Source organism: Zeus faber (genome assembly GCF_960531495.2).
Source record: "Zeus faber genome assembly, chromosome: 3".
Lineage (NCBI taxonomy): Eukaryota > Metazoa > Chordata > Actinopteri > Zeiformes > Zeidae > Zeus > Zeus faber.
The window spans coordinates 17,972,602-17,985,150 of NC_137190.1; the positions used below are offsets into that span (position 1 = coordinate 17,972,602).

The 12,549-nt window shown below is 41.3% G+C and overlaps 1 protein-coding gene across 2 annotated transcripts; it reads left to right on the forward strand.

Moving 5' to 3' along the window:
• The first annotated feature begins 797 nt into the window (after window positions 1-797).
• Window positions 798-6,820, forward strand: irf8 (interferon regulatory factor 8). 2 transcript variants are annotated; one of them, XM_079997136.1, is made up of 9 exons: window positions 798-854; window positions 1,511-1,682; window positions 2,173-2,356; window positions 2,551-2,630; window positions 2,755-2,866; window positions 4,204-4,251; window positions 4,362-4,757; window positions 5,408-5,523; window positions 6,086-6,820. In XM_079997136.1, exons 2-9 carry the CDS (start codon window positions 1,512-1,514, stop codon window positions 6,281-6,283), a joined length of 1,305 nt encoding a protein of 434 aa, XP_079853262.1. In that variant the 5' UTR covers window positions 798-854; window position 1,511; the 3' UTR covers window positions 6,284-6,820. The 2 variants fall into 2 exon arrangements, with proteins under 2 accessions (XP_079853262.1, XP_079853263.1); XM_079997137.1 differs by having other exon boundaries at window positions 2,758-2,866.
• The last annotated feature ends 5,729 nt before the right edge of the window (window positions 6,821-12,549 follow it).

Below are 12,549 nucleotides of genomic sequence, written 5' to 3' on the forward strand. Positions count from 1 at the left end.
ATTTCACATTTGCCCTTGCAGATAAGTTGGATTATAACAAAAAGTGGAAACATATATATTAAACACTTTTGGTTTTTTTTTTTTTATCGGAGTTGGACTATTAAGTCACGGTTATCTTCCAGTGTTGTGGTTTTTACTATTTGACAACAGTCAAATGACACCTGAAGGCTCACAATTGATTGATTAGTGATCAATAAACAACACATGTAATCCACCACATTAGTCTCATTATTTCTATTTGATTTGTTTATAACGCACCACGTTGTATGTTGTGGTGGGATGAAAGGTACTATACAAATAAAGGTTACTGATGTTATAATATAATAATAATAATAATAATAACGATAATAACACATTAAATAATAATAAATAAATACAATATAATAATAATAATAATAATAATAATAATATTAAAAATAAGAAGAATAATAATAATGATGTAAAGCGTATTTCTTCGGGTGCGCACGTCCTACTTTACCAGGCCTGGGGGGGGGGGGATCGTTATCGCCGATGAGGTGTCTGGAGGGCGTGGAAATACCTTCACGCCCGGCAGGACAACGTCTGAAGTCCCCCCCCGTGACAGCGGACGACGCGGACACAGGACGTGGCGCTGCGTGGGCCGCGGTGCCATCGTACCGGTCAGGCGATTTCTTGGAAATCGCCGCGGTTAGAAGAAGGCCGCTTCCGGGGTGGGGAGGAGCCCGTGCGCCAGCGGGCAGCCGATTGGTTGGGACCTTCCGCGACGCCGCGGGCTCATTAAAGAAGCTCGCGGGTAGCCGCGCTTCACTCGCGCGGAGGGAGCCGCCACCCTCTGACCGCCGGAATAACACGCAGAGGCAGGGGAGCCCAGAAAGGTGTGTGTGTGTGTGTGTGTGTGTGTGTGTGTGTGTGTGTGGGTGTGTGTGTGTGTGTGTGTTTTTCACATTTTCACAAGTATCTCTTGGTCAATTTCAATTGGATGTGTTAACATCCGAGGCAGATTGAATGGGTTATTTGGAATGCTTGTACACTTAGGTGTGACATACATACATGTGTGTACGAATGTAAAATTGGACATAAAGATGGAACGAAATCGTTTTGAATGTTGAAAATGAGATTTTTATGAAAATAAATAAAAGAAAATCTGATGTACTATATATCTGACATATTTTAAATATATATCATTTATGTTCATAAAAAAATTAATGTAATTGTTGTAATATGTTAAATTAAGGTTTAATGAAATAATCTGATAAAATAATACAGATAAAATAATTGTATGAAATGTTGCAATATCAAAAATTACATTTTATCTGAAAAAAGATCTAAAATAATAATTATAATAATAATAAGAATAATAATAATAATAATAATTATTATTATTATTATTATTATTATTATTATTATTATATGTGTGTAAGCTATTATTTGTTTATTTTTCCTGGGTGGGGGGGGTTAGCCTGAAAAGGAGTGAGCCAACAAGACCAGGGACGCCTCTAAATGTCTTGTTGTTTATTCCCCCCCCCCTCAGGATGTCTAACCCTGGAGGTCGAAGGCTCAAGCAGTGGCTGATGGAGCAGATCCACAGTGGACAGTACTCTGGGCTGCAGTGGGAGGATGAGACCCACTCGGTGTTCCGCATCCCCTGGAAGCACGCAGGGAAGCAGGACTACAACCAGGAGGTGGATGCCTCCATTTTTAAGGTTCGGCGAAACAACATATATGGATCTATTTCCCAACACAGAACAGTCACTTTGTCATTTAAGTAAATTTAACCCTCGGTCTGTTTTACAGCATGATTAATCCTTAATATGAATATTAGATCTATTACAATTAACACATCTTCAAATAGAATAGAATAAAATATCTTTATTGTCATTCAGGACTGTAGTCTAATGTACAAATGTACTTCCCTTTTCTATTAAATTCAAAATGAATTGTTTGTATTCTAGAGGATATATAACTGTATAACTGTAAATGTATAGAAGTTATTGTTGATAGATAAAGATCTAGATAGATAGACACTGTTCATCCCCAATGAATTATTAAAAAAAACGTAAAAGCAAATTGATCTCGTGAATTAGCTCACACTCAATTACATATAAATTGTTTCATTGGTTGCGTTTTTTATTCAAATATTTATCTTACCGTGCAGCCAAACATCTTTCTTTCTTTCTTTCTGTCTTTCACCAGGCCTGGGCGGTTTTTAAAGGGAAGTTCAAGGAGGGGGACAAGGCTGAGCCTGCAACATGGAAGACCAGGCTCCGCTGTGCCCTGAATAAAAGCCCCGACTTTGAGGAGGTGACGGAGAGATCCCAACTGGACATCTCTGAGCCATACAAGGTCTACCGCATTGTGCCCGATGAAGAGCAAAAACGTGAGTTAGTGTTTTGCGGGAGTATAGTTTCATTCCTATGAAGTTAAAGATGTGACCTCCATCATCCCAGGACTTGGAGATCACCTTAAGTAAAAGATCAGTGTTTCCTGACATTTCGCCTCAATGCATGGTCAAATTGGATCGCTATTGCTCATCAAAAGTCAAAGTTGACCTCTGAAACCTATGGCTTTTAGGTAAAAGCACAACGATGGCCCTGACGGATATCACTGACATGGACTGCAGCTCCGTTGAAATAGAAGAGCTCATCAAAGAGGTCAGCTTTCTCGCTTCCCTCGACCACCCATCTACCATCTACTGTCAGCAGTGAATATAGCGGAGGTTCGAAAAAGACGTATTGGGTTGTTGACGTTTTTTTGTATTTTTTTTTCTTCCCCCAGCAGGTGTCCAATGACGACTACCCTGCCATCATCAAGAGGAGCCAGTCTCCCCAGGAGGAGCACTGCAGCATCCAGACCAGTCCAGGGTACTGGCCCCGGGGCGGCATCACCGGTAAGAGATCCCCCCCGATTCCTTCATACAGCAACACACACTTCTCCAATTCAAATCATTCACTCACAGTAAAGCGTCTGCATTATTTCCGTATGGCGGTGTGGTCAGTTGTTTGCCATTCGATATCCCCTGATAAGGCTCTTTTAGTTCCTTTTTTGGGTTTTGGATTCAGTGTCTTTAAAAGCTCAATGACATGACACTGCACCCCCAGAAGACAAGCGCCTGTTGTTTACTTGACTGATGCGTTCTGCAACGGGATGGATTGGCCAACATCCTGTTGCGCTGCTGACTAAGGACATGACTTCTTTGAAAGAGTCGGAGGAGCTTCATTTCTGACGATGTGGCAAAATAACCAGATCTGACCCATGAGTTTGGTGAAAGGCCATGGCGGACCGCGGTCGTCTTCGAGGCCTTCGGCGACGGCCTAATATGTCTCAGAATGAAGAAAATGTGTCTTAATTATTAATACAATGAACTGTTTTTTCAGTCGGTCTGGTCAGATGCGCTACAGATGCTCAGGTCCGGAGTCTGTGTCCAGACAAATGTTTCCTGATCTGCTCCGTTTCTCCGCTCCAGGTGGAAAATGAATGCTAGACTTCTCAGAGAACACCTCCCGAATATCCACTTTGCCCACTGAAAAAGATCCTCCGTCCACACGAAAACCCGACAACAATCACATGTGCATTTCACGCCACTAGGGAGCGGTAATAACGCATACATACTTGACGTGAAACACGGCAGAAGAATATTAGCAGCATGCGTATTGAGCTTCTTCAAAATATTCATACACAATACTGTATGGGCCCGATTACTAAAGTCGGAGAGACCTTCAGTGACTTAAAACGCAGCTTTCGTGTAGACGGGAGGCCAAAACGCCGTGATTGAGGGCCTGATTTTAAACGGACAGTGACCAGGCTCACCAGATCAGCGGCTTTCCCGTGGAATTGGGCTACTTCTAAGTGTTGTCCGCGGGTCGTTTTTTTTTTTTTGTTGTGATCGGTTTGGGGGGGTCGAGCAATAGGATGAAAGACGGGCTCCCGGAGAACTTCCTTTGGCAAAGGCGTGGAATATGCTGCACTGATTTGGAGCTCGTTCGATAAAGACACGTGTATGTCCAGGATCTCAAACCTTCTGAATAAAAACACACTTCAACTGTAAATAGTTCAATTTCAAGAGTTCAGACTTTTTTTTCTGTTCTGTTATTATCTGTAATAACATATTATTATGTTATTATGCATGGTCCGCTACTGGTCAAAGGTCTCCTGGACACAAGTGTTATTCAACCCACAACAACAGTGCTGACCTGGTTATTTCTTTATTATCTCTGTGATCCACAGCCTTCCCACTTCAACAAGACCCCCCCCCAGTGGGCTCTTTCAGCTCAGGTATTGATATGATGTCATAGAACAAAATACTGTTTTATTTACATATATGACAACTGGAGCATCTTATTATACCCTCCAAGATGCTTACCGGGTCTTTTCTTTTCGGACAGCTTTTTCACAGATGATGATCAGCTTCTATTATGGCGGAAGGCTGATCCAAAGCACCCTGGCGTGCCACCCTGAGGGGTGTCGGATCTCCCCGGCCCAGCAGCATCTGGCCCGTGGCTCCATCTACAGCTCCGAGACCATGGAGACCATCCACTTCCCTCCGGCCGAGCTCATAGAGCACGAGCGCCAGCGGCAGGTCACGTGCAAGCTCCTGGGCCACCTGGAGAGGGGCGTGCTGGTCCGGGCCAACAGGGAGGGCATCTTCATCAAGAGGCTGTGCCAGAGCCGCGTGTTCTGGAGCGGGCCGAGTGAGGCCGGGCCTCACTATGGCTCCGTGGCCTGCAAACTGGAGAGGGATGCGGTGGTGAAGATCTTTGACACAGTCAGGTTCGTCCAAGGTGAGTCTTGTAGCCTCCTGAGATCCACACCCAGACCTCATCCACACTGTTTATGCCTATGGTTTTCTTTTGGTTAGGTAAAATGAATAAATAAAGGAAATCTAATAATTATAACAACAATCATAATAATACTGCTACTACTACAAATAATAATAATAATAATAATAATAATAATAATAATAATAATAATACATTTTATTTTATATAACATATTGCATTTTAATAAACAGCTTAACATGCTTGAAATTCAACAGAGTACAGTGCAAAGAATTTAATTTATTTAAGTTAATTTAAAACCCTTTTAAAATAACACACAACACAAAAAGAGAAAAGATAATGCAAATAAAACAATAAATAAAATATAAGAAGCATGCCGCAAATTATATGCAAGGTAAATAAATCTGTTTTCTAAATCAAATAAATTAATCCAGTATTAAGAGAACAGCTTCACCTTCTATTGCTTATCACTCAGGTTGGGTTTTACAACATCTTTGGCAATGCATTTATAAAATAATGCATTTTCATAAATCCCTGCGTATTTATACTGACCACTACAATATCACCTCAATCTGGAAATTAACCCTTTTTTTTTTTTTTAATTTGCATGCAATTTGATATTTGCGTTAAATTTCTTCAACCACTGTGTCCAGCTCTACATCTGTACCAGGATGGCCAGTTTTCTGCCCCAGACCCGACTGTGACTTTGTGTTTTGGAGAGGAGCTCCGTGACCTCAGCACCACCAAGAGCAAACTGATCCTGGTCCAGGTGAGTCCACCACACCCCTCATGAGATCCCACGTGAAAAAACAAAGTATCTTTTTCCATGCTGAAAGTATATTTCAAAGTATATTTCTACCCACTTGAACTTATATATTGAAGTGTCATTAATGTATCATTAAACTACTAATCATTAATGTACAGGACAGTACAGTACACTACACTTTTATATCTCTAATGTACATTTGCTTTACTTAAGCTGTACTTTAGTATAGACACACTTGTTAGAAGTGTGTGTCAAAAGTAACCAAAAACAGGCAAAAAATATATTTGTAATGTATGTATGTATTAAGTATAACTTCTGAGACACTACATACAAGTCAATTTAATTTTCACACAACTTTATTACATAAATTGTGAATTCAGAAAAAAGTATACTAAGGTATACTTTCAGATAACACACTCAAGTATGATATATTTTTTCACTTGGGCTATCCAGTCAATGCTGATTTAGTTTATTCATTTATCGAACAGAGTAATAAAAAAATTAGAAATAAAAAATTCATCCCAATTTTCCTTTTCACCTCCACCTTCCAACCCCCGTGCGTCAGATCACCGCAGTGAACTGTCAGCAGCTGCTGGAGGCGGTGAACATGCGGCGGCCGCAGTCCTACTGCTCCAGCCCGCCGCTGGAGCCCGCCGATCAGGCGGCCAGCGACCAGATGGCCCGCATCTACCAGGACCTGTGCAGTTACAGTGCTCCCCAGAGGACGGCGTCATACCGGGACAATGTGCCCATCACGGCCTGAGCGAGCGCCCGACAAGGTCCGCGGCCTCGCACCACAAGAGTGGAAGCTTTGCTGAGTGACTGGTGACATTTAGTAGAGTGCCCGTAGTTCTCAGAAATTCTAAAATATCACTGAAGACAACATGTGATAATTTAGTTCTCAAAGTTCTTCTTTCTTTTTTTTTCTTTTTTTTCCCCATCTATCATGTTAAAGCTCACGCTTCACACCCAACGCGTGAAAACGATCAGGTGATTATTTAGTTCTCAAAGTTCAAATTTTGTTGCTGTTGTTTTGTCCATGTTGGGTCGATGTTTAGGCAAACAAAGAGAGCGAGCGAGAGCGAGAAAAATTGTATCCATGTAAAAAACCTTTGCTTTAATATTTTTCTATTTTGAAGTGTACATAAACAGGTGTTTTGATAAATGTTTTTGTGTGTGTGTGTGTGTGTTTTCCAGTTGCATAGGTTTTATACATATTACTGATAGGTTTTACTATCTTTGATTACTTCATCCTGCTGATTGTCTGAATTAAAATCTACATTTTGACATCCTCCCAAAATCAATCTTGCCTCTCATTTTGTTTTTTATTTGAGTATGTAAAAACCTTTTTAAAGTCAAAATGAATGTCCATGTAAATAAATACTTATTAAATTGAATTTAACATGGACAAATAACTCTTACATAAAGGAATTTCTATATTTCTATAATACATGTATACATTTATTTTATACAATTCATTAGGCAAAAACAAATGATGTAACAATAATGACCTATCCCACTTAAATGCTAAACATGGATTTGCAGTATTACAGGGATATGAATTTTTGGAATATTCCCTGTGATTTTGTGTGACAAATCAAAGGTGAAAAGACAAAAATGAGTCAGAAAGGAGAGAAAACCCATGATGCCAAAGTGACTCACTGAGGACAAACAATCAAAATGACCCTTTCACTGGAATAAATCACAGCCGGCGTGTTGTGCTTTACAGTATATTTTGAAGTGCACACACATCCACACACACACACACACACACACACACACACACACACGCATGCACACACACACTTTCTCTCTCTCTTTCTCTCTCTCTCACACACATACACACATGCGTGCTGACTGAAACAAATACTCTCAGTTATCCAACAATATATACTGTTATTACTAATGTGTGTGTGTGTGTCTGTGTGTGTGTGTGTGTGTGTGTGTGTGTGTCTGTGTGTGTGTGTGTGTCTGTGTGTGTGTGTGTGTGTGTGTGTGTGTGTGTGTGTGTGTGTGTGTGTGTGTGTGTGTGTGTGTGCGTGCGTGCGTACGTGCATGCCGCAGTGAGGGGGTTTGATTGTGATTTGTTCTACAGAACAGGAACTTTCTTCAGAAACTGTCACAGGAAACCACGTCTGCGTCTCCCAGCACCATGTGTTTCAGGACCTATTATTATTATTATTATTATTATTATTATTATTATTATTATTATTATTATTATTATTATGGTACAACCCAGAATTGGTGAAAGAAAGAAGGACGAGACAAACACTAATATCCTTTTAGAAATAAATATTAATTTAATTTAATTTAATTTAATTTAATTTAATTTAATTTAATTTAATTTAATTTAATTTAATTTAATTTAATTTAACACTGTTATTCTTGTTTTCAACATTGTTTTGCCCCGTCACCAGGTATAAAATGATCTATTACCATTGATCTATTACGTGAATTCAAGGTTCTGGTCACAAACCTTGAAGTAACAAATAACTTTATGTACAAAGTATTGGCACGCGTGCTTCTTTTTTTTCATGTGCTGCCATTTCCATTGTCTGCAGTGTGGTCGCCTCCGTGTTGCAACAGCACTCTGTGGCCTCTGAGGCTTCCCACATTAAACCATTAGAGACAAGAAACCAACGCAACAGACACGACATCTGCTTACTTGTTCCATAACGTGTTTCAGGTATAACAGCGAGGGCTCGTTTACGGCTCTTTCCCCCAACGAGCAGCAATTCAAGGATATGAGAATCATAAAGAGGAATCGTTCTAAAATCACCGTGAACTGAACAAGTGTGTATGTTCTAGTAAACGTGAAGTTCTCCCTAATCCGAAGCACGTTGTTACATTCCATAAAACCCTGATAAGGTATTAGTTGTAAATTATGAGTGTATTTCTGACTATGAATTATACAATTACATTATACAATTAAGTAGGATTAATGTGCTAAGGTTGTTAATTTATAGAAAAGTATATTTTCGTATTGATTTAGATCTCGATCCGGTCGAGATCTAAATCAATACAAAAATATAAAAAATATATATTAAAAAAAAAAAACAGCCTCGGAAGACCCATTATAATTTTATTAATACTCATATTTGAAAAAATACCGAGTGTGCAGCCTTGCTAAACTACGGATTCGGATTCGGATTCATGTGAAAAATGTATTTGAGTTCTGACGTTAAAGTCAGAACTCAAATATAATCTTCACATGGGGCCCTAATCCCCCTCCAAAAAAATAAAAGATTCTAAAGTTGTGTTTTGCTGTGCACAGATTGCATTATGTAATAATAACTCGTGTCCCGGGGGAGGAATATGGTTTGAGAGCGACAGGTTTCGGGTGAGGAACTGGGAAAGTCCAGAGAACTTTTTTTCCGGGGGCGTCAGTTCGGGGGCGTCAGGCAGGTGGACGGGCAACTGGGAAATGAAGATTATAATCTGTTTTCAATACCCGATCCAACCCAAAGCCCTCCGTAGGGACCTTGTTGGAACTGGAGCGACACCCACAACAATCAGTGGGACAAAGAGGTAGAAGTGCCATCGACACACGGAAATCTTTCCCGTCAATTGTTTTGTAGACATTCCAAACTCGCTTCTCATATTTTCTGGTATCACTATGCGTTTTAGAGGCCGGACAGACAGCCCCCACCCGTCTGGAGGCCGCGTAGACGGCCGGCGTGGGTCCCGGTCGGGGGTGAAGAGGCAGGGGGCCGTTGCGTCACCTTGTCTGCCTCCCGGGGGACGGCGATCCGCGGCCGCCTGACGGTGCCTCCGGACAGGAAGGGAGAGAGAGAGAGAGACGCGTCCGACGCAACACGCAACTTCTGCCTTCGAAAAGAGGAAGCGGCCGCGCGGACACCGATCGCAGGAAAGATGGAGGTTCCGTCCGAGACCTTTATGCGAGATGATCTTTTACGGACTTTACAGTCGCGAGGATAGCGAGCTCTGCAGTGACGAGAGCAAGTTGTGATAATAACTAGGGATGCCATTTACGAATCAGATACCAATCCAACACCAGACGCAGGGTCTCATCGGAAATCCCCAATATTAACATCCAACCTCAAGAGTCATGACAATTGTTTTTCTTCCGATATTAATAACAAAAAACTTGATTATCTGCCTATATAGATATATTGAGGCGTGTCAGATGTCTTGAATGGATAGACAGACACATATAGATTTTGGATGTGCTGCCCATTATTTCATTTCATTCATTGTACATTGTTTTGAGAATGTGTGTGTTGCCCAAATTGAGTAAACTCGGGGAGAGAAAAGTCACGTTGGCCGGTTCCTACAGTCATTTAGAAAAGATGCTGTGGCAGTTCCATGTTCAAGAAAAACAAAACTTAGCTGTATTGTTGGCCCCAGGGGGCCGCGCAGGGTGGGGTGTCAGTCCCCGGGGAAAGAGAGCCAGTGGAGCAAGAGAACAATATCAACACACTTCACTGTGGTTGGTGTGTGTATTTGAGTCAGTGTGGTGAAAGGACAAATCATGTGACTATCTGTCTATCTGTCTATCTATCTATCTATCTATCTATCTATCTATCTATCTATCTATCTATCTATCTATCTATCTATCTATCTATCTATCTATCTATCTATCTATCTATCTATCTATCTATCTATCTATCTATCTATCTATCTATCTATCTATCTATCTATCTATCTATACTGTATAGGGACATTCCTCAACAAACTTGGCCTTCACTCCTTAGTTTTTTATGGCATTGCCAAATCTGGTGAATTTGGCAATGATTTATTAGATAAAATAAATTTAATATAAAAAATTATATAAATATTAAGTCTATTTATATGTTATTTGCACAACGGTGTGTGAATTATTGTGTCTCACATGCTTAAAGTTCTGATTGAGGAACAGCCTCCTTGTGGTTTATCAAACCATGTTTCCAGGCCCGCGGTTAAACCCAGACGTGTTACATTAATTACACAACCCTCTTCTCAGGAGAAACCGCACCGCGGCTAGAACGCAGGTGCCGCTGGGATGGCGAGTATTTATAGTTCTAAGATGGTTTCCAGTCCAGCTGAAGGCGCACGGCCTGTTGGTTTTCTTTGGAGCATGAGCCGTGTAGAAAGCGCAGTGAAAAGTACACGCTTCCTCTTCACAACACCAGAACGCTTCCTACATACATGACCCGCACATGGCGCGGTGTCAGAGGCGTGGACAGCGGGGGGCCACCGTCCCCTCAGCGTGACGGCCCTTTGGTCGAAAGAACACAGCAAAAGCCAAGGTTGGAGAAAACATTATCAAGGACTTGAGGGTCAGATGCCAGATGTTTAAGAGACCGGGGTGTTTTCCATCCAAGTCCTGTTCCTTTAATCAAACGATTGGAAGAGGTGGCAAAGATCAGTCAGAGATAAGCTGTTGTTTGAGGTCTTCAGCGTTCAATGCCGAGTGAAAATTTGGAAAGGCGGCACCAGCAGGCGGGGGGCGCGTTTAAAAGCGCCCGGAGACCAGGGTCAAATGTGACTGCGACCTGGTCACATGATGGTTCGGATGCCGCCGTCCAGTGCCCGCCGGCTCAGGTTCAAGTCTAAACTTCGGCTCAAAGTTATAAGACTGGGGTGCGATGCCGAGCGACTGTTTGAAAGGCTGCACCCCAAGGATGTGCTTAAAAGTGAGCTGGTGGTGTGATATTTGAGACATGACCTTCCAGTGCTGCTGTCATGGGTTCGAGTCCTGTTTTTCCCATTGAACTCCTGTTCCTTTAATCAAATGATTGAAGACCCCGCTCATTGAATTTGTCGAGCCCTCGACTTGAGGGTTCAATACCGAGTGAGCTTTTGAAAGGCGGCGCCCCAAGGGTGTGTCCCAAAGCGCCCGGAGACCAGGGTCAAGTGTGAAGGTGACCCAGTGGCATGATGGTGTTTTCACGGACCCAGAACGTGATGCAGGGCGGCCTGTTTGCGTTTAAACATGTCCTTGGGGTGTTCCGCCTTTCAATAGATCACTTAGCACCGAACCCTGGTCTTAAGCCCTCACCTTCCAGCATATCGCTTTGAGCCAATGAGTTCTACTGATGTTTGTCATCTCCTCCAGTCATTTGATTAAAGGAACAGGACTTAGATAGAAAAGTCTAGACTTAGACCTGTGACAGCAGCATCTGAACCATCACGGCACCAGGTCCCATTCACGCTGGACCCTAGTCTCCGGGCGCTTTAGAACGCGCCCTCGAGGTGATGCCTTTCAAAAGCCCACATGGCATCGGACCTTGCAGTCTTCACAGTGACTTATCGCTTTGAGCCACCAGATCTTAAGTCTTACCAAATAACGTTGTGACCTCCGGTCATCTGATGTGAGTAACAATTGCGATTAATTCGGATGATTAAGTCTGGATGAAAGTTGAAAGCAAAAGGCAAGATTCAAGGTTTTTTTTTTTCAAGATTTTTATTTGTCACATACATATACATACTTTCATACATATATGCAGTGAAATGTAATGAACCATCTGAACCTGTCACACCACAGAGTCCTGCCGTCCTTTCGCCCCTGCCCCTAAAATGCTCTGTGCACGCCACTGCACAGTATCCTTATTATATCTTTTTTATTTATAGGTTGAATGCCTATGTACTTGGAGGTCAAATCTTCAGCCAATTCGATGTCAAAGATCACAGAGCCAAATACTTATTCATATACTTGGTTGGTAAATTGTTTTACACAATCACACATATGGACAACTAACAAAAACATTTGAAAATAAATACATTTTTATTAACAATCTAAAAGACAATCTAGGACTGTGTGAAATATAGATACAAAATAAAAAAATAGCTGCTGAATATTACTGTTCTGGATAAATAAATATGAAAAATTTATACAAATTATTATATGAATATATTCTAAAAATATGTTATTATCTAATAAAGTGATAAGCTATAGGCCATTGGAGATAATAGTATAATTTAACAGTCACGCTGTGTTGCCATTCATTTACATGTCTAAAAGTAGAGACCAGATGACAATGATGTTAAGTGTATTTTAGTCTTTTAATTTGCCTGTAGCCCCGTCAC